We start from the raw sequence: 22,571 nt of genomic DNA, 5'->3' as shown, positions 1-22,571 counted from the left end.
CTAATCTCAATTAAATTACATAAAAAATGTTGTTAATTTGAAACTTTCTTAATATTAATAATTTAAATATTTTATGTGGAACAATTGGGAATTGTCGTGTCTAACACCCCAAATGATCCAGTTCACAAGTTCCAAATCACTGGTTCCGCATCACTTTGTCCACCTCTATTGCCACCCCTAAATTTGTTGTATTGATTGTGTTTTCGAATTTTATTGCAATTGCAAAAAGTGGTATTGTTCATTTAGCAGGTTGCAGAAATGTGCCCAAAATCAATGTGTCAGTTTTCTTCAGGTAATAATCGCATTCCGGAAGTGAAGGCATCCAAAATTCGAGTGCGAGAGTGCCATATATACACACTGCGCTAATTTTGCTTGCATATATTGTGTGTACATATGTATATATGCATGTAAATACATATATAAATATCAAAAATAACAATTTAGGACGAATTTATATCGGAAATAAAAATGCGTATGCGAATTGCGCTAAGCATTGTTTTTTGAGGGCATGTGCCGCCTGTGTGACAAACAAATTCATTGCAAATATACAAACATTGCACACACACACACACATACAGACGTATGGACAAACAACCTTCTTAATTTAAATTGAAAGTCCCACATCTCTGGAGCCGGTTATATTAATGTATTTAAATTCCTTGGATCAAATAGTGCCATTTTATGTAAGAAGGTTCTGTGGAGTATCCAGTGGGAGTGAGGACGTGTGGTCGGTCAGTTGGGGGCCAATGCCATTCGATTATTGGAAATGAGCCCAGCTTAGACTTGGACTACAAGGAATATTCAGTTTTATGTTGGCCTGGAAAGTGCAGTTCTCAGTTCTCGGTTGTTTAATATACAGAAGTGCAGAAGTTATAGGCAAATAAAAGGCCATAACAGAAAATGTTGTGGCAGAAAAAAATATAGGCGCGGGCCGTGCTCCCCACGTGACACGCAGGCGTGTGCGTGTGCCAAAATTCCATTTCGCTCAGTGGATTTGAAATTCTTTTGTTTTCGAGTGCTTCGCCACGAGGAGTAGTAACAGAGATCGCAGTAATAGTAATTAATAGCCCAGAATCTCAATTACAATATAAAATGAGAATTAGTTCATTGAAAAAAGAAAAATATATATAAAAAAAAAACATCTAATGGCAGCTTTTAAGTTACTCACCTAATTTCCTACTTTTGAGTTTTCAGATAATTGGATCATTTTATTGACTTTTTAAAAGAATTCGTTTAGATGTGAAATGCGATTTTCGGTACATGAGTGTATCACACAGTTTATAAATATATATTTCTTATATATTTATGGATTTTATGGTTTCTTGGGAACTTGAAAAATATTTAAAAGCTTGCGAAAATCATAAAGATAACATTAACCTATTAATTTCTTTAAATTTTTCTATAAATATTTTGTAAATTGTATCTTTCTAAATATTATATTTCATTTAGTTAACTTTTTTTTTCTAGTCTTTATTATAACTCAACATTAATTTAATTTTATTTTCTATTTTCAGCTTATTAGCCTCAAGAGGTAAATAATGCTATTTGACTTGGTCGACGGAACACTATCTGATGTAAGTAAAACTTATCTTTTAAATAAAGAATATAACGCATCGATAATGTTCGTGCCTAGCTTAAATATAGCCTAAAATGCATGTTTAACTAAATACCTAAGCAGCCAATTAAACAGACATTATTTTATTTAAATATATCCAAACAGTTTGTGTAAACCCTTAAAAATAATCAAACTTATGAACTAATAACAATAATAAAAAACAAGAATTTGGTAACATTAAATGTGCGAAGGCATACACGGCTGCAAATAAATTCTAAAAATAATGAAAACCCAATATAAACTATATTATATACCCTTGCAGAAGATTGTTCAAATTGTTTTCCGATAAAGTGATCACAAAAAGTTAATGTCTTCAGTTCAAAAAGATTTAACAAATACATGATTAGCATAATGTCACCTCGTGTTTGTGAAATAAAATATCGAAACTATTAGATCATTGATCTAAGCTTTCTGCAGAACGGTATTTAGCTTTCTAACGGTATCGTACTTTCATTTGTGTGGCGTTTTGTTTAAGGGGTTAAAGAGGTAACCCTTCTACGTGGGAACGAACTGATATAAGCTTTTAATTTGCAGCTCTGCATTGCTTGTATATAAATAATTTTTAACAACAATAAAAAAAACTGGTTTTTAAATGGAACTCGCCTTAAACTCTATTGGTTTTTAATTAATTAATTAATATAAAATTAATTAATATAAAAAGCTGAAAGCAATTAGCATACTTTGCTAGTATAATGAAGCAGCTTTTACGCTGGGATTACAATATATCTTTACCAGGAAAACTATTCAACGACAATAACTGTTTTTTCTTATTCAAACTGTTTTTTTAGCATTATTAAATTAAAAACGAAATTAAATTAACGAAAACGAATAAATAATAGTCCTTGGTGAGCGTTGGCAACCCTGTTTCTCTTTTAAAAAAGTCCTACCGTGTACAGAAAATATGGTTAACCAATAATCGTCCTGTATAGAGACAATTTCCGCGCATGCGCCTCAACCATTTGATTAGTCCTTCGGTACACATCAGGTTTGAAATATACAAGTTAATAGTCAAGTACAACTTTGCTTATTATTATCAAGAAAATTTTATAAATGAGTCGCTCGTTCAACCATCATTTTGTTCGTGCCACAATTCATACATATCGTTAACGTAATGCTATACAAGCAAAATTATTGATTTCGAGTAGGTTTTCTGTCCAGAAATAAAAATTAACTCAAATGTACACACCTGGCGAAGCAATTTAAACAAGGAAAAAACTTAAATACACACACAATTTAGCTCCTAAAAAGTTATAAACAGTGAACAAATATGGGGTGCTTGAGTAGTAAAGACCGTTTAACCAAAGAAGACATGGAGTTCTTAAAAACCCATACGAGATATGACGAGGCTACTATTAAAGAGTGGTATAAAGGATTTAAGGTGAGTACAAATATTACCACACCAACGGGCGAAAAGTCTCAAAAATATGTACGTTCCGTCTCTCTTTTTGTGTAGCAAGATTGTCCCAACGGCCGATTGACGCCAGCTAAATTTGTCGATATGTATAAAATGTTTTTTCCATCCGGAAATGCGGAAGAGTTTTGCGACCATGTCTTTCGTACATTCGATATGGACAAAAATGGATATATTGACTTTAAGGTAATTATTCCTCCATTACTCACTTTTTCTCTCGGCTTCAGGATACAGAATTTCATTTGAAGGCTGTGTAGGTAAGGAAACGCAAGTAAAAAGAATTAAATGTTGCGAAATAAAGTTAACAATTGCAGTGAGGGTTCATTTGAACTACCAGTTAACAGAGTTCGCCAGTTGAATGTGGATAGTACATTTTTGTAAAGTTTAAATAAATTTAAACTTAATATTTCTTTAAATTTGATGGTTGTTAGGGATTTTGTTACGCCTGTTGTGGCTCCAACGCTTTCAATAGATTAAAAAACGCATTACCTGAAACATTTTTACATATTTGGGTATCCATCGTTTGGCCTGTGAATTGGGATGATCGTATATATATTCTATATGTGATGAGAATGCATATTGTGTTATTATTGTACAGATATGTATGGACTCCCTTGACGCATGACACTCACTTAATAATAAAAAATTTATTTAGCCTAAAATATACCTATTTATATTAAATATAATAATGTTCTTTCAGGAATTTTTACTCGCAATAGATGTAACTTCAAGCGGAACACCAGAGGAAAAGTTAAAGTGGGCCTTTCGAATGTACGATGTCGATGGCAATGGTGTCATAGACATACAAGAAATGACCAAAATTGTTCAGGTATAACTTGACTTTCTTTTGATTTTTTAGTTTAAAATAAATGAAATATACAAGCCATTCTTTTCGAAATATTTCCCTCAGAATTGGTCAAACTCTGTCATGGTATTTAATAATATTTGATGTACTTTTCAGGCAATTTATGACATGCTAGGAGCGTGCTCATCTAATCGTCCAGCTGATTCAGCAGAAGAAAGAGCAAAAAATATATTTGCAAAAATGGACGAAAATAACGATGGTCAATTAACCCAAGATGAGTTCTTAAAGGGATGCTTGCAAGATGAGGAGTTGTCAAAAATGTTGGCACCATAAACAATTATATCCTACAATATGTGTGTATTTGATGAAATCAGTAATGAAATGTATAAATATTTAATTTATATTTCTTATACTAAAATTAAACTACTATAAAACTATGAAATCATTAAACTATTTTGAGTGTGCGTCATTAAAAATTATTCGAGATATATATATATTTTTTTAGTTGTTCTTTTCTTATATTACAAACATTCTCGTAAGCTTTATTTGACATATGAAAAGACTTGAACTCTTTATAAATGTATATTAAGTTTAAGTCTTTCGTAATACAAAAGGAAACAACTCAAAACGCTGCTTAGTATGATTTTAGCTTTAGGGATTAGTATCCAGTAATTGCCTAATTAGTTTTATACGCCAACGTAGAAGGTAGTAACTGACCTAGATTGACTAATTTTCATTTTATATTTAGAATTTTTATTTATAAAAGATCCGTTTTATACCGTATTATTATTCGGGTTGTGGGAACAGATGGAAATTGGCTTTCACTACATGAAACGTAAATGCAAAGACGTCTTAATAACAAGATGCATTTGTGAGCAAATGAAAAAGGAATGCCCTTCCTTCTGGGAATATACACAGATTAAAAAAATGCGTAATAGTGCTTACAGATCTAGAATGTAGATCTAGAGATATTTTTTTCAGCTTTTAAACAAAATTTAAAGAAGCCTGAAGTCAATGTTATTTCATGGCCTTGTTAATTTTATCATTATACGAGTTTCGGTATTATATAATATATATTTGAATTACAAATATAAATTTTGGATACTCTAGGTATATGGTAGAATTAAGCACTTACAACATTGACAATTCTATTCCTTTTTAGCCTTACATCTCTATGATTATGAGAGACCAAATTGGAAATGCTTATTTGTTAAAGTATGTATGAAGATTGGTTCCTGATTATATTATAAATAGATCTAAATATGTCTGTTTTAGACATGAAATCCTATATTTTTTAAGGCTTTACACACACACCTGTAAGATGGTAAAATGAAATTAATTGGCAAATCTGTAAACTTTGGCTGCAAGGGTATTTAAATCCTCGGTTCCCGATGAAAGCTTCCCCTATAATTTCAATATATTTGTTCTAGTTGTTAATTCAAAATATTACATTGCATTTCAAGATAACTGTATAATGAAATTGTTCTGCAACAATGGGAAAGCAAAATAGTAAACTAAAGCCTGAAGTTTTGGAGGACCTCAAACAAAACACAGAGTTCACAGGTAAGTAAGCTGTTGATATTATTATTTATAATAATTATAAATATTTAATTATTTTTTTTTTTAGATGCTGAAATCCAAGAATGGTATAAAGGCTTTCTTAAGGACTGCCCAAGCGGGCATTTATCAGTAGAGGAATTTAAGAAGATATATGGGAACTTTTTTCCATATGGCGATGCCAGCAAGGTAAGAAGAAACCTAAAGGCAAATCAATTCTTTTAAATTATGATTTCTTTAATTAATATATTTCATTTATTACATTTCGTAATAATCTTTATATTTGAATCCCCAGTTTGCAGAACATGTTTTTAGGACATTTGATGCTAACGGCGATGGCACTATAGACTTTAGAGAGTTTTTGTGTGCACTAAGTGTCACATCTCGAGGTAAACTTGAGCAAAAACTAAAATGGGCATTCTCAATGTATGATTTAGATGGAAACGGATACATATCGCGGCAGGAAATGCTTGAAATTGTTACAGTAAGTTATTAAAACATATTTTATATTAAAGTAATTAAATTAAATTAACAATTTATAGGCAATATATAAAATGGTGGGATCGGTGATGAAAATGCCAGAGGACGAAAGTACTCCTGAGAAACGAACCGATAAGATTTTTCGCCAAATGGATCGAAACAAGGATGGCAAATTAAGCTTGGAAGAGTTCATAGAAGGAGCCAAAAGTGATCCATCAATAGTACGATTATTACAGTGTGATCCGCAGTCCCATTAACTAAAAATAATATTGAAATGCAAGCAATAATCATTTAACAGTGTATAGAGTAATTGCGAATTGAATTGTTTTGTTTTTCAGTATGGCCATTATGTATATTTCTTTCTAATAATAAACAATTCTTATAATATTTAATTATAATATTAAATAATATCTATTATGACCGTTCCAAAACACCCATGTTAAGGTTTTAAATTTTTCATAATAAAATGATCATAAAGGAAATCGAATCGTATAAAATATGTTTAATAAAATAAAAGTAAGTATAATAAAACATCTGGAGTATACAACTTAAAGGATTATTCTGAAATTTGCAGAATATGATCAGCAAATCAGCTGAAGAAATCCCTCGAAGTAGAAGGCGAGGGGTGTAGCTTCACAAATTTCAATTTTATTTCTTTCACTTCTATTTTAATACTTGGTGGAATTTCTAGTGGAGCGCCACGCAATTCCCGGCCATATTCAAACCGAAGCGATCCTTCCTTCCTGGCAGTTATCCACCCAATTCTCTCCTCTATTCTCAAGATGTCCCTTGTAAGTTTGATCGGCGCTGAGGCCCGCCAGATGGCCAAGAGGACGTACTCCTCGGCCGCTCCCACCACCAAGCTGTTCATCGACGGCAAGTTTGTGGAGTCCAAGACAAAGGATTGGATCGATGTGCACGATCCGGCCACCAACAAGGTGGTAACCCGCGTGCCAAAGACCACCAAGGACGAGATGCAGACGGCGTTGGAGTCCAACAAGCAGGCCTTCCGGTCCTGGAGCAACAAGTCTATTCTGACCCGCCAGCAGGTGATGTTCAAGCTGCAGGCCCTCATCAAGGAGAATATGGGCAAGCTGGCCAAGAATATTACCAAGGAACAGGGTAAGACTCTGGCCGATGCCAAGGGCGAAGTCTTGCGCGGCCTCCAGGTGGTGGAGCACTGCTGCAGCATTCCGTCGCTTCAGATGGGCGAGACGGTGGCGAATGTAGCCCGCGACATGGACACCTATTCGCTGGTCCTGCCCCTAGGCGTCACCGCCGGCGTGGCTCCCTTCAACTTCCCGGCCATGATTCCGCTGTGGATGTTCCCAGTGGCCATCACTACCGGCAACACCATGCTGTTGAAGCCCTCGGAACGTGTGCCCGGCGCCACAATGCTGCTGATGGAGCTGCTGAACGAGGCCGGCTGCCCACCCGGCGTGGTAAACGTCATCCATGGCCAGCACGACGCCGTGAACTTCATTTGCGATGCGCCCGAAATCAAGGCCGTGTCCTTTGTGGGTTCCGACCAGGCTGGCAAGTACATCTACGAGCGGGCCGGCAAGAACGGCAAGCGGGTGCAGTCCAACATGGGGGCCAAGAACCACGGCATCATCCTGGCCGATGCCAACAAGGAGAAGACACTGAACCAGCTGGCGGGAGCCGCCTTCGGTGCTGCCGGCCAGCGGTGCATGGCCCTGTCGACGGCCGTCTTTGTGGGCGATGCCCAGTGCTGGATTCCCGATTTGGTGGATCGCGCCCAGAAGCTGAAGGTGAACGCCGGCCATGAGCCCGGCACCGATGTCGGACCCGTGATCAGCGCCGCCTCTCGCCAGCGCATTAACGACCTGATCGAGTCCGGTGTGAAGGAGGGCGCCGAGCTCATCCTCGACGGACGCGAGATCTGTGTGCCCGGCTATGAGGATGGCTACTTTGTGGGCCCCACCATCCTGAGTGATGTCACGCCCAGCATGAAGTGCTACACCGAGGAGATCTTCGGTCCTGTCCTCGTGATCCTCAAGGCCGACACCTTGGACGAAGCCATCGGCATTGTGAATGCCAATCCCTATGGCAACGGTACTGCCGTTTTCACCACCAACGGCGCCGCCGCTCGCAAATTCGTCAACGAGATCGATGCCGGGCAGGTGGGCGTCAATGTGCCCATTCCGGTGCCCCTGCCCATGTTCTCCTTTACCGGCACACGTGGCTCCTTCCGCGGCGACCACCACTTCTACGGCAAGCAGGGCATCAAGTTCTACACGCAGACCAAGACGGTAACCCAGCTGTGGAGCGAGACGGACGTGAACCACGCCCAGGCGGCGGTGGCCATGCCCACCATGACGTAGATGCGGGTGTGGGATCCATGTCGAGCTGTTCCGCGTGTTGAATTTCTGAATATATGTACTGGACGAATCGAAAATTTTACAATATTTCAACTTGAAAAAAATATAGAAAAATATGTCATACTTTCCTTAATAACGTTGGGTTCAATCAACATATCCTGGTTTTCTTTGCATTAATTATAAACAAATATTAAGACAAGAAAAAATAAATTCCATTTATTATTCATTTTTGTAACATATATTATATATTTGCATGCGGTAGCAATTTTCAAAGCACATTCATTTTGTTAAATAGTTTTCTGTGTTAGTTTTTACATTGCTTTCAGAACCTTGCGGAAACGGTCCAGGACAATGTTTGCGTGGTATTCCTTGAATACTAAAGCTGGGCGGAATCGAATGGAAATTTCCCCACACCCTCCAGTTTGGATGCCGTGCAACTTCAAGGCTCCAATTATTTGATCTCGCACCTTGGTATTGGTGCAGTTGACGGCCAAAAATGTGCCACGCCCGCGTGTCGAGTTCAATATGTGTGGGAATTCCTTCTCCAAGCTCAATAAACCATTTTTAAGAACCTTTCCGGCCACATTGACATTGGCCAAGAGATTATCCTCCTGGATTACTTTAACAATTTCCTCCAAGAGCAGCACTTTTCCCGGATCTCCCATCCAGGTATTGAAAATCCTGTACGGCTCATTGGGAATAAAGTCGTCGTTGTGGAAGTAACCACCCAACTGCAGCTTCTTGCTGAAGGTCACCACATCCGGGGGACTCTCCAAGTTGAAATGCTCGTGAGCCCAGAACTTTCCAGTGCTTCCTCCTCCAGTTTGCACTTCGTCGATCAAGAGGGCAATGCCGTTCTTCTTGCAAATGGCCTGCAGGCTTCGGAAGAATTCGGGCGAAGCTTCGTTGTCACCTCCCTCACTCTGAATTGGTTCTACCACAATTCCGGCGACGGGAATCTTGCTCGAGTACTGCTCAATAAGATCCTGTACCTCGGCTAGGCACTTTTCGTCCTCCTTCTTGTTGTGCTCTACATTTTCTTCCAGAGGATATTTGTACTGAGGGAATGAGGCAATCGGCCAATCGAAGGAAGGAACATCTAGTTTATGAATATATTTCGAATGTGTGGTGGAAAGTGCCCCTAGGGTGCGACCATGGAATGCTCCTTTGAATGAGAGAATACTAAGCTTAGGAGCTCCTGGAGGAATGTTGATCATGCAAGAGGTTTTCTCTTGCTCTGTGAGAGGAGTATTTCCACGTAGTTTGTTTTGGTACCTTAAGGGAAATATAAAAAGTTGATATTTTAATTTATACAGGAAAGCTCTCAATTTAAGTTAGTTAAAAATCAATATAGTAACTCACCATATAAAAATACTCTTGTAAGCATTTTCGTTTGAGCAAGAGCCGCACATCATAGTGGTGATTTTATTAAGACCTTTTGGTGCAATATTCATTAAAACAGAATGCAATTTGTCCGGCCATTCTTTTCCAGGGAAGACACCAAGTGCAGGTCTATTTATTAAAGCTGAAAATAATTAAAAATAAACTTCATGTTGAAAACAGCGAAAGAACAATCCGAAAATATATAAAATTATAATAAATAAAATAAAAGAAAACTTACTTTTCAGGTTCTGCTCGTTGGTAAAGACCTTAAATAATCTTGGATGGTTGTATCCCAAGGGCACTGAGGAAATCTGGGTGTAGACATCTAGCAAAATATTTCCATCTACGTCGTGAATGTAGTTTCCAACGGACTTTTCGTAATCAGCAAAGAATTGAATGGTTCCGGTGGCCTATAAAAAAGCAATTTGTTTTAATTAATAAGTGGCCTTTGTTGCCCAAAAATAACAACACATGTGTGGTCTGATGTGCAAAAATGAAAGCGGTTCAGATAAGTGCATTAAGTAATAAATAAAACAATATACAGTTCATGTTATCAGAAAACTGATAGCTATAATAAAACTCACCTGAACAGAATCCAGGTGCTTTTTAAGCTCAATTGATTTGGGGCCAGGTATTGATTTTGTCCTCACCACTGGTTCCTTGGGCTCATTGTTGGTGGAGTACCTTTTGGTACTCAACCGACACAAGCCTAAAAAATAATCTCGTTACAATAACTGCAAAAGTTAAACATTTTCAAGTACTTACTCTGCTTGGCGAACGTATTTAGCCACAAGCTCCGCATGGTTACTCTCGAGTGCTCCGGGGTTAAGTGAAGGAATTGTTCAATCGGAAGACTAACGAATCACTAATATTTATTTACAGAATACCAACATATAAATGGTTATGTATGCGGGCTTATACATATATCCATACACTTAAGAACAATCACACACTCTCAGTTGGGAACTTGTCAATTTAGCTTTGGAAATTCCTCATGGTTCTGCGTCAATTACATATTTTCCGGTCCTTCCAAGGTAAACTAATATATCTCCTTAGACAAAATAAAATTAATACAATAAAATAAGGTTTTTTTTTAACTTTATAGAATAATAATTATTACAATGAACTTGTTTTAATTTACTTTATTAAGTTAGTTTAATTAGTTTCATCTTCTAAGTAACCTTTTCTTGGTTGGCTGAAAAAAATAACACTTAAATATAGACTTAAACGCTATTTATTTTTTCCCTATGTTTTATGTGTATATAATTTTTTAGGATAAATGAGCTAAAAAATATATATATTTATTTTTTAGGATAAAAAGGACAACATGTATTTAAATATGTTGCATTACTCTTTTATAGTAATCTTTATAACGTTTTCAGACTGTGGTTTCTCTAACTCGATGCTAGAAATATTAAATAGTAAAAAAAAAAAACAGTAAAAAACAAAATAAATAAATAATTAATTTCATCACTTAAAAAAAACATAAGATCTTTCAAACAAAAACACTTATTATTAAATTTAATATTTAAAAATAAAAGAGTAAAAAATACATTGGGAATAAGTAAAACATAAATATTTTCCCTTTTATTTTTGAGTAAATCATAAAGGGATAATTTAAAATTGGATACCTCTTTAATGTTTTATTTATAATTTTAATCTTCGAATATAATGCAGAATATACACAATTTTTAAATTTATGAACAATACAATAATAATAGAAATTGTATGTTTCAAATCAAAAGGTAATTCGTTTGAAAATAAGCTGATCTGAGATCTGAATTATACCTCTACCACTATCTTTAATTTAAAAATAATTTTGTAATTAATAAAAAAAAAATCGGAAAATAATAATAATTTAAATACAGAATAAATTTTGATTTATAAAATAATAATTAATTTTTACACAACAGTTTTGCTAATAAAATGAAATTTTAAATATTTAAAATTTAAATTTAAAAATAAAAAATTAATCTATCGTGTTTTACTTCCACTGTTTCATTACGGCTATAAATAGTTTTTCACGCACGACATTCTATCGATTGGACAAGCAAAAAATATCGATATAAAATACAATCTTTAGAAAAAATGATCGATATACTGATAATTTGGTTTTTCACATCCCTAAAAAATATATTTTTTGATTCACATCCCTAAGAAATCTATATATATATATAAACTACACGAATCGGAAATTTTTGTAATGATTGAAATGAACAAAACTGCAATTGGCATTGCAGCGGGAGTGGCTGGAACGTTATTCATAGGATACTGCATCTACTTCGACAAGAAGCGCCGCAATGACCCAGAGTACAAGAAGAAAGTCCGTGAGCGTAAGAGTATTTGACATGAAAGTTAATTATGAAAGAAACTCAACATTTCATCACATGCTAGGTCGCCGCCGCAACAAAAAAACTGGCGCTGCCAAACCTGGAATTCCAAATCTAAACGACCATGAAGCCATTGAAAGGTAGGCATTTTTACATAAAAATCATTATATTATATAACGCGGCACGTGTAGTTCTTGCCGATTCATAACATTTCCATTCATACGCGAGAATTGTGCTTAGCACGCCAGTGATGTACACATGTATGTATGAATATACATCATGTACATATATATGTAACGGAACAAATGTTTAAATGTATTTATGTTGTGTTTACCTATAGATAATTCTATAACTAGTCAGGGCATTATCATCTTAATAGATAAAACCATTGCATTATTAAATAATTGCAACAATTTTCTTGTTTCTCTAGGGAAAAATCATTATTTTGATGAGAAATTAGAGCTTTTTTATGTTAGTGAAAGGTTTTTTTTTGTATGTATATCTGGGACCTATAGATATTATATTTACATACATATTTAACTGGAATAAAATAATTTAATGATTAATTTAATATAGGCAGAGCTTTAAATTTCTTAATTTCATATGAAATTTGTGGAACCACCTGTGTCTGTTCTTTATCAGGAATCAGCTGGCTATAACATATCTCAGATAACAAAAGCATATGTTTGTTTGTCATGACTCATTATTTAAATACCTTATTATATATTATTAAATACCTTGCCTCCTTTAATGTTCAAATTAACAAAAGAAAAAGATGTTCTTACACTTAACCTACGATAAATACAATTCATTTAACAAGTGTTTTCAACAACAAGATAGTTTCTAGATGTATTATAATTACTGATGCGAATATTACATTAAAAGTCTCGTTTGGTAGAAGATTTAAAAAAAACTATAGTTTCCTTTATATTATTACAGATTTTAACATAAATTATACATATTTATACCCCTGAATGAATATTAATTCCCTTATATATATCACCTAATCCTCAACAATAATATCCTTTCAGATACTTTGTGCAAGAAATCCAACTGGGTGAAACCCTTATCGCTAGCGGTGACTTCGAGAGCGGTGTTGAGCATTTGGCGAATGCCATCGTTGTATGCGGCCAGCCGGCTCGCCTGCTGCAGGTGCTGCAGTCCTCCCTTCCAGCTCAAGTATTCGCGATGCTGATCGTCAAAATGCAAGAGTTCGGAAATCGGGCGTCGGAGGGGAACGACGGCCCCATCTCCTTGGGTTCGAGCTCGGGACAACAGCTCGAAGGCGCTAAGATAATAGAAAGCTCATCGGGTGCAATTATCGATGATCTTGAATAATACTTGGAGATGGCTACAGAAATTGAAATGTAAATTTCAACAGTAGAAATTAAGGGCTTCATATATAAACCACATATTTCTTTTTATATATTGATTTCTCTGGATGTTCCCAATACATAAAAATAAATATGCGTAAACTGTTAACACTTAATGACTGTGTTCCCGTATATGTTTTGTGTGGTAGTTACGTTTGATAGAGTGTTAAAGATCAACTTTTACCCACTTTCTCAATGAGCGGCAAAAGCAAACTCTAATCTAGTATGGCAAATGTTAATCGTTTTCAAACCAACTAATTTAAACTGCACATTGAGAAACTGAGAACTAAAAGCTGTGCTTAGCCAGGCATTTCTCCTCACATTGGATATGTTTATATATGCATAAATGTATCAACAATAAAAGATAACAAATGTTGATAAACAAAAACTATAAACGACTTTAAATTTGCCGAATGAATTTGTTGAAAATCCCAAACACAGACTAAATAGCTTATAACCTTTTTAAACAAAGCGATTTACGTTTATCGGGAATATATATATTTTATTTTTTTCTTTAAATGTTGCATGTTTTTTTTTTTTTCTTTAAATGTCGCATGCAACTTAAAGTACACAATATATTTGTAATATTATTTAACATTTGTTTCTTATTTAGTAAATGCATCGATGACATTCGAATATTTTCTTTGGTTGATGTCCATCTATAATTTTGGCCTTATAAGCATTTTCGACGACTTCAGAGTATATATGGAACCATGATACCAGTTGCCCCACCAAATACCCATTTCATTTTTCAGTTTGGTTTTTGATGCGTAATACGGGCCATTTAAATTACTGTAAATATTAAAGCAAATGTTATTCGAATGTAGTAAATTACTTAAATTTATTTAATCTAATTTCTTACCATCCCTTTTCATCGCCATACCACCACCAAAATTTCTCAGATTTTCCATTGATATTTATGGATTTGTAAGAAAAAAAAATTTTTTTCATGAATTCGCATTGCATCGCCAGCGTTTCCCGAGTATTCACCCAGGGAAAGTAACTTGTAGTCTGATATATAGTTTTCCACTTTAAAATTGTCATACCTAGCAAACGCGTTGTTGTCATCAAAGTCGACAAGCTCAATGTACAATTCGTGTCTTTTTAGGTTTGTTAAGAGACTCAATATTTCGCAGCCTATCCAGAACTCTCCATCTAAAGTACCGACTGTTTTTTCAGAGTTACCACTGAAATTCACAGTTCCATTGAACCGATTTTGAATGACCAGCCAACCGGCTCCGGCACCTGGAATGTTCTCAACCTTTAAGGGGGGGGTAAGGTTAATTCGGTGCAAAAAAGGCCACTTTTCAAAAAATTATTGTGGCGGAACGGCTAAAGTTAGCTTAATGAATTAAATACCATATAATAACACAACATTTGAATAATTTTTGATAAATTTTGTATTGAAAAATATTTAGAGGTAGAGAAGTTATAGGGAATCTCCAGAGTCGCCTCCAAAAAAAGTTGTTTTGCGGTGTACATCCTAACAGTCCACAGGATCATCCGATCTAAAAAAATTATACCTCATTCGTTAAAGGATAAGTGTCCCGAGGTATTCACGAAGCGTTTTTTTTTTTTTTAGTTTTTTTGTGATTTTTTAGGATATTTGAAAGTCAAAAACCCGATTTTTGACTTAAAAAAAAACGTTATTTCTTAATTTAAAAATATATAAAAATTAAAAATTAAAAAAAGGCCGACGTGAATACCTGAGGAATTAGTTAAAGAATGTGTGTGCCAAATTTCAAATCGATCGGTCCAGTAGTTTTTCTGTAATCGTGTACACCGATTTGAAATATTGAATTTTTCAGGAGAGCGCTTTAAACTTTGTGATTCCCATGCATTGAACACCAACCGACCTTCGTTCAAATCCGCATAACTTCGTCAATTTCACTCTGATCGATGTAAAACTTGGACACAATATTCTTAAGATGTTAAACTTTAAAAATAAAAAATAAAAAAAAATTTACGAAAAAAAAAATTAAATACCTTACCCCCCCCTTAAGGCAAACGGATCGTGAATGTTTGTTTCAAATAATATCAAGGAAGTGTTTGGGTGGTTGAGGAAAACCATAGGAGTAATTTGGTCGTTTGGCTCAACAGATTCTTGAGAGTTTGAGAAGATTTCCAGTTCATGTGTCAAGACTTTAATTTTGGCCTCAAGCTCTTCTATTTTCTGGTCTTTTTCTTGTATGATACTTTCATACTTTTTCTTTTCCTTAATAAAGGATTCGAGATATAATATTTTTTTCTGCAGAGATTCATTTAATTTCAATATTTCCGAGTCTGGTGATAACTGTACGAAATTCTGATTAGAAGCGGAAGTAAACCCGTCTACTTTTGGTACGAGCAATGTTTGCATCTCCGCAACTCGATGATTCATTAACTTTGAGACTTCAGCGATTAAATTAATGGAATTGTTTAGGGACTTGATGAGATCATCTTGCTGTTTGCATTTTTCCTGGTAGTGCCTTAATTTTTCCTCCAGATCCAGAATTCGGGTTTTATTTGCTTCTATTGTTTGCATTAATTCATTCATATTTACGTTTGAACAATGTATAAGTATATTTTCAGTCGCAGAACTGCTGGTTAGCTGTTTCATAAATTTAAATACATTTGCTAATAGTACGGATGCGGTTAAAGTGCTATGTACCTTAATAATCAGCAGCAGATATTGATAAATATATATTTGCTCAGATTTCACAAATCCACCAAATACTGAATTCTTAATCAGCTTCAGCTGCTTCCTATATGTTTTATCGATAGAAATACAAACATCTCTCCGTTTCCGTTATGCTTTTTAAATTGAAAACCACTAATTTGCCAGCAAAATTAGTTCGGAGTTAAAAATGAAAACCGGTATTTGCAAAATGTAGAACAATTCGGAATGAATAGCGCCAGTAAACGAAAATTTGATGAGGTGTATGAAACTTTTTAAATCCTTTATAGTACTATAAAATGTTTAAACGATATTCGGTATATCCTTTTATATTTCCTTTTATAGATAAAAGATTTTGGAAATTTATAGCAGTCTAGGCTAGGAAATAATTATAACTGTAATCTCTTCAAATAAATCATGGCCATTTTTTATTTTTTAATCAATAAAGGCAATATATTGAGAACAGGGTACTTAACTTGCACAAAGATTTATTATTTTATTTTATGATTGCCCTTTAAAATTAATTTAATTAATTTATTCCATTACATTAAATATAAAATGATATGACTCGTAAGGCAAAAGGTCAATTTAAGTCTAACGACATTCTGTAAGTCTTGAAAAATAGGGCAATACCTTTCACAGTCCTGTTACTGTGTACAGATTTTAAATAACATACATGTTTTGGTGGTTTTAAGGACTACATCCTTACTGTTAAAATAAAGGGAAATAAATGGAAGCACTAACATTCACGCATAGCTCTATGCCTGTAATTTGATAAGGGGAAATAGAGTTTTTTTAACCTTCAGTCAACCGTGTATGAGTTCTATGTTGCAACAGGATATCATACTCGAGGGTTGTGCTACAACCCGAAAGGACCTCGGTTCGAAAGGACCTGCCTTGGCCAGAAGAGTCGCGTTTGCGAAATATCGAAACAGTTGAATTTCTGTTCTCATTGGCTGCGGTTTATGTTGGTTAAAGTCGCGGTATATTGTGCAATTCGGTAGTTTGCAATTGAAAGAAGTGTATGTTTCAATCAACAGCCGCGCTATTCTTTTAATATGACTCCCAGGATACGCGTCAGTATGCGATTCAATAAATATTTCTATGCCAACACGCATTTCCAGTGCTAGTGATGTCCCCCTGTGAAATACAGAAATATGTACGTATACGTATTGTGTGTACACGGTTCACTACATTAATATGGTTTATAAAAAATAAGTGTAAATGTGCTTAAATATTGCATAATCGTGAGTGCCGAAAGTCCCGAAATCCCTTAAATCTAACAAATACCAGTGGATTGTGCAACAATAAGAAATACCCCTAAGAACCAAACTGTGCCTCATATTTAGTTGGTTCTAAATATTTGTTGAAAAATCACAGCCATTACAATACGGATTATACTAAGGAGTGAAGGATTCCAAGTTTAAGACTTGACAGGACTACTTGTTCTTGGATTGAAAATAAATATTTTAAACATTATTTTGTGGCTGTTTCTATTTGTTAAGAATCACAGCCATTACGGATCATACGCAATGAAGGATTTCAAGTTTTGTGTCCTGTCAGGACTTTACTCTGATCTTGAAAAGAAATAATTTGGTAGATTTTTAACCGATGTCCATAAAATAGCTTTTCAAATACATACATAGACCACACATATCTTTACTTTTTGTGCGTTTTAATCCACGTAAAATATATTTTATTTACGGTAATTATTTAATAGGTTTTTAGTTACAATTATTTCTATGTACAATCAACGTTTTTTGTTATTAGCTTATTTTATTTTATTGTTTGTTTATATTATTTATTTTTATATTATCTAATCTGAATCATAGAGCATGTTATTGCCCAATTTATCAGAGGTAGTAAAACTTTAAAAATAAATTTATGAGAACAGGGGCAAGCCAAGTTAAAATGTATTTATGAAAGTTGTGCGTGTATTTTTTAAAATTCTATTTGCCACTGTATTTGCCTAGGCAAGGGGACCAAAAATAGTGTTATTTTGGATGTTATGTCTCGTTCGTAAGTTCGTTTAAATACGCGCCCTTGTAGATCGCAGACCACTTAGTTATCGATCAATGCCGATCTAGTCTATCGATGTTTTGTATCTGTGTGACCGTATCAGCAGTGTTGCGAAACAAATCAAATTGTTTGTGGAAGAGAGCGGGAGGGAGGATCGTAGTTAAATAAAATAAAATAAATGTGTATTCCGTGGTAGTGCTCTAGAATTCTGTGATGAATGAAAATATATCTAGGGGCATGTGTGCGGCTCGAAATTAACGAACAACCAACGAAAACACCGAGTATTACTCATTTCCACCGAAGTTGTTTGCGCTGAGGGAGCAACTTTTTATTGTAAAGGTATACCTTTCACACATACAAATGCATCTCTCCGTATGTTGGCCAAACAATTTTTTAAAGATTTACCTCCGACCGTGTTTTATGTATTAAACCGAGTTTTAACAAAGTGCTGCCTACAGTCAGTTCTTCGCGGCTGCGGTATGTGTGTTTATTTACCTTATCGAAAATTAGGCCCCCGAAAAAAGAGACACATGTTATCTGTGTACATACGCACATACATACTATATGTATGCAGCGGGCATTACATACATACCTATGTAAACGCTGCATTTCTATATAAATTTACGGGAAAAGCAGTTGGCCAAAGTGTGATTGTGGTTGTGAATTTGTGGATTGATTTTAAAAGTGAGAAACCAGACACCAGACAAGTTGAAAAAGGGTTTCAATTCAAATTGCGTAGGCGAGTTGTTGTGACATATGTATGTATGTATTGACTCAAACCCACTTGCAGAATTACAAGCCAATCGTTATGTTTTGGGATAAATAACAAGTTTTACCTTTGACTGATTCACCCTTTCTGAAGTGCTTAACTGCCGTTCGCTTCTTTCTTATAAATTACGGGCTTTATTACTCACATCAGTATGTACATAAATATGTACATATGCGGTTCACACCGAACCCATTTCGCAACCTTTACATTTTCATGAATTCCGTGAACAGTAAAATTGTTTCGAAACTCCTTCCACGAACAAGTGGTTTGTTCTGGTAATTAATTGTGACACATGACGCAATGAGAATCTCTTCAACATCAATTAAAAACTGTGCTTTAATTGTTCGCTCTCTGCTTAAAAAGTCCATGGAAATATGAGAAAATATTCTTCAATCTGAAGCGGTTTTCCACCGAAAATTACTTCCAGTTCGTGTAACGTGAGACAAAGGTTTTCTTTATCTGATAAAGGTGTCAAAAGTAAAGTTTTTCCCATGAATTTACAGATATTCTTGTTCTTCTAGTGGCAAATAGAAGGTGCTGTAACCTACATATAGTTTTTTATTATCAATTAAGACGAATGCAATAGTGAATTTTGTGAATTTATTACCACTATGATTAAAGTCAACTAGGTATAGAAGGAAATATCTTATCTCATATTGTTGTGGTACATGGTAAAAGAATTTGTGTAGCCGAAACTGTAGGTTTCCAAACAGATTTAAAATAAATTATATCATCTTCATACCTGGGGATACAATCGGTTGTGATTAGCACGAAATATCAGCTAGGATAGAAAATATGTATGTACTTATGTTTGTATGTATTTTAATGAACAAGAATTGATTTATAATACATCGTATACTTTTTTTCTATAAAATTTTCTAAAAAAATAAAACAGCTTTCTGTTAATTTAATTAGTTTTTACAATATAACTGGATAACGACAGAGCTTCATACTAAATTTAAAAGGATAAGATATACAAACCTCATCCTTAAAGTTTTTATTATAGAGAATGAAATCAATATTTTTTATTAAAAAATATAACTAAGTTAAAAACAAACTTAAATTTTGACTTCTTCGCTGACAAAACCCATAATACCTTTCAAGAAGATTATAAATATTTGAATTTTTAAAATGGATGAATTTTTAAAATGGTACCAACAACAACAGCTGTGGCCGTCTGACGTCGATGTTTATGGTTTGGATAGTACACAACCTTATCTGCCTATTGCGGGTCTGTTGGATGCTACAGACAACTCAGTCAAAGTTCGATCCATATCGCTGCTCAAGGCTGCCACTGGATTGGTTGCTTGTGATCTGCGCCCCGCATCATCTATTCCTACACCTGTTGATGTTTTGGCTGCGCTGCCTGCTCATCATGAACCTGCGCCGCCCCTCTCTTCTTCGTACTGCAACAGCTCCAGCCGGAAAGTATTTTTCCAAAATATATCCGGCATGCGAACGAAGACGGACGCTGTTTTTTTGGCATCGTCGCAGTGTGACTTTGATGTTATTATATTAGTTGAAACTTGGCTTAATATGGATTTCTTCGACAATGAATTCTTCGACCCCAATTTATACCAAGTATTCCGAAAGGATCGAGATGCTGCGAAAACACTGTGCTCTAGAGGTGGAGGCGTCCTTATAGCGGTTCGGCGAAGTCTGTGCTGCACATCTATCCGGCTTTGGAATGAGGACTCTATTCTGGATCAACTTTGCGTGTCTCTTGCTGGACCTTTGGAAACCATTTTTCTGGTGGTTTCATATATACCGCCTTGCAGCGCATTCGAGCTTTACAAGGCCCACGTGGATAATATCACCCGCATTAGCAATGATCTGGAGGATTCGCAGTTCATCTGTGTCTTTGGCGACTTCAACCTCTCTTCGTTGGTGTGGGTGCATGATGTGGACTCTCAAGTAATGGTTCCCAGTAACCTGCATCTGCCGCATGAAATTTTGGTGATTGATGATCTCTTCAGTATGGGATTGGTCCAAATTAATCATGTATTTAATAAATTAAATAGGCTTCTAGACTTAGTTTTCGTGAGTCAGGACTTACACTTGAACTTAGCGTCTAGTAATAATCCTCTTTCGGATTGTGATGTTCACCACCAGCCTTTATTATTATCAATATCTACGTATATATTCTCTCCAAGTAATTCACCAACATATTCCATGTATATTAATCCTAGTAGTTTAAATTTACTTCGGAATGATATCGCAAATATTAATTGGGTGGAGGTCCTTTCGCATGTTAACTTGGACACTTGCTACGATAACTTTCTCTCATATATTTCAATCATCATTAATAGACATGCGAGAAAAAGGTTCCATGGTTCTTATAAACTGCCCTGGTATACGCCAGGTCTAAAAAAATACAAGAACCTTAGAAATAAATTTTATAAACGTTTTATTGAAAATGGTAACTCTTCAGATTTTGAAAGATACAGGCAGCACAAGCGCGAATTTGAATTCTTAAATAAATTCCTATATAATCAATATATCGCAGATGTGGAACGAAATTTAATTAATAACCCGAAATCATTTTGGCACTTTATTAATTCAAAAAAAGCAACTTCCTCTATTCCTTCTCGAATGTTTTACAATGGCTCAACTGCATCGTCTGATCTTGAAGGGGCAAATTTTTTTGCCAAGTACTTTGCCTCAAACTTTGAGCCAATTTCTCTATTGAGCGATGATGCAATGCTGCGTTCCATTGCTTCGAGCTCAAACATTGGGCGTTTGCAGGTCTCCGAATCTGACTGTCACCTCGCAGCGGCGAGCTTCAATGACTCGGATAAATTCGATTGTGATGGCCTCTCACCTTTCATTTTAAAAAATTGTATCGGCGCTCTGGCTGAGCCACTTCAAATTATTTTTAATAAATCTCTCATTAGTGGAGTATTTATTCAGAGATGGAAGCTGGCACTAGTTACCCCCATCCTTAAGTCGGGTGTTAAAACTATAGTCTCAAACTACAGACCAATTTCAAAACTTAGCAATGTCTCCAAGATGTTTGAGCGAATTGTGGCTAAACAGCTCGCCTTTCTTGTGGGTAATACTATTATCCCCAATCAGCATGGTTTTATGCCTGGAAGGTCGACTACCACAAATCTTGCGGTATTCCACCATTTCTGCACTAATGCCTTCTTGAGTCACAACCAAGTGGATGTTGTATACACGGATTTTGCTAAAGCGTTTGATAAAGTGAGCCATAATGTGCTATTAGCTAAGCTAAAAAAAATGGGCTTTCACTCATCTATGTTGACCTGGTTAAGTTCCTATCTTAATGGCCGCAGTTATAGAGTGGTATGTAATGGTCATTCCTCGGATCCATATATTGCGACTTCTGGCCTTCCTCAGGGGAGTGCTTTGGGCCCATTTCTTTTCATCCTGTTCATTAACGATATAGAGTCATGCTTTAAAAATGCTGAATTTCTCTTGTTTGCTGATGATTTAAAAATATTCAAATCAGTGAATTCAGATCTTGATTGTGCTAAGCTGCAGGAGGATTTGTATAGAGTTGGGAATTGGTGTTCTTATAATAAGCTGCCTTTGAACCTTGCTAAATGCTTCACTGTTACTTACAGCAAACGGCTTAATAACTCCATGTTTTCCTATTCAATTCAATCTAGTGTGCTGCCCTGCAGAACTGAAGCCTTAGATTTGGGTGTAATGTTTGATGCCAAATTTCTTTTTATTGATCACATTAACTACATTATTCCCAAAGCATATGCAATGTATGGGTTTATACGGCGGAATGCGGTTCAATTTTCAGACCCTTACACCAAACTCAGCCTATTTTTTACATTCGTTAGGTCTAAGGTGGAGTAT

The 22,571-nt window shown here is 35.3% G+C and overlaps 6 protein-coding genes across 9 annotated transcripts in view; 5 read left to right on the top strand and 1 right to left on the bottom strand.

Moving 5' to 3' along the window:
- The first annotated feature begins 210 nt into the window (after positions 1-210).
- Positions 211-6,260, top strand: Nca (neurocalcin homolog). Its single transcript, XM_017178833.3, has 6 exons — positions 211-292; positions 1,515-1,574; positions 5,295-5,394; positions 5,459-5,577; positions 5,684-5,872; positions 5,931-6,260. The coding sequence occupies exons 3-6, from the start codon at positions 5,325-5,327 to the stop codon at positions 6,123-6,125; spliced, it is 573 nt and encodes a 190-aa protein (XP_017034322.2). The 5' UTR covers positions 211-292; positions 1,515-1,574; positions 5,295-5,324; the 3' UTR covers positions 6,126-6,260.
- Positions 213-4,281, top strand: LOC108083152 (neuronal calcium sensor 2). Of its 3 annotated transcripts, none has more exons than XM_070286163.1 (6): positions 223-292; positions 1,515-1,574; positions 2,853-2,993; positions 3,069-3,212; positions 3,727-3,855; positions 3,988-4,281. In XM_070286163.1, exons 3-6 carry the CDS (start codon positions 2,883-2,885, stop codon positions 4,162-4,164), a joined length of 561 nt encoding a protein of 186 aa, XP_070142264.1. In that variant the 5' UTR covers positions 223-292; positions 1,515-1,574; positions 2,853-2,882; the 3' UTR covers positions 4,165-4,281. The 3 variants fall into 3 exon arrangements, with proteins under 3 accessions (XP_017034326.1, XP_070142264.1, XP_017034324.1); XM_017178835.3 differs by having other exon boundaries at positions 2,761-2,993; XM_017178837.3 differs by lacking the exons at positions 2,853-2,993; positions 3,069-3,212 and having other exon boundaries at positions 213-292.
- A 229-nt stretch (positions 6,261-6,489) lies between the features above and the next one.
- On the top strand, positions 6,490-8,271 carry LOC108082992 (probable methylmalonate-semialdehyde/malonate-semialdehyde dehydrogenase [acylating], mitochondrial). Its single transcript, XM_017178615.3, has one exon. It carries the CDS (start codon positions 6,651-6,653, stop codon positions 8,211-8,213), a length of 1,563 nt encoding a protein of 520 aa, XP_017034104.1. The 5' UTR covers positions 6,490-6,650; the 3' UTR covers positions 8,214-8,271.
- A 129-nt stretch (positions 8,272-8,400) lies between these two features.
- Positions 8,401-19,604, bottom strand: Gabat (4-aminobutyrate aminotransferase). The gene is made up of 6 exons (XM_017178687.3): positions 19,483-19,604; positions 10,359-10,644; positions 10,178-10,302; positions 9,832-10,003; positions 9,573-9,735; positions 8,401-9,485 (listed from the first exon to the last, which is right to left on the bottom strand). Exons 2-6 carry the CDS (start codon positions 10,393-10,395, stop codon positions 8,522-8,524), a joined length of 1,461 nt encoding a protein of 486 aa, XP_017034176.1. The 5' UTR covers positions 10,396-10,644; positions 19,483-19,604; the 3' UTR covers positions 8,401-8,521.
- Positions 11,724-13,412, top strand: Tom20 (translocase of outer membrane 20). The gene is made up of 3 exons (XM_017178688.3): positions 11,724-11,926; positions 11,988-12,063; positions 12,955-13,412. Exons 1-3 carry the CDS (start codon positions 11,797-11,799, stop codon positions 13,259-13,261), a joined length of 513 nt encoding a protein of 170 aa, XP_017034177.1. The 5' UTR covers positions 11,724-11,796; the 3' UTR covers positions 13,262-13,412.
- The window catches only part of kug (FAT atypical cadherin kugelei), a 22,773-nt gene continuing 18,317 nt past the window's right edge, over positions 18,116-22,571 (top strand). For both annotated transcript variants that reach the window (XM_017178684.3, XM_070286038.1), the window contains exon 1: positions 18,116-18,310. The gene's annotated coding sequence lies outside the window, so the exon portion shown is untranslated. The remainder of the gene's footprint in view (positions 18,311-22,571) is intronic.

Source organism: Drosophila kikkawai, chromosome 3L, assembly GCF_030179895.1.
Source record: "Drosophila kikkawai strain 14028-0561.14 chromosome 3L, DkikHiC1v2, whole genome shotgun sequence".
NCBI lineage: Eukaryota > Metazoa > Arthropoda > Insecta > Diptera > Drosophilidae > Drosophila > Drosophila kikkawai.
This window is presented reverse-complemented; position numbering and strand designations above follow the sequence as displayed.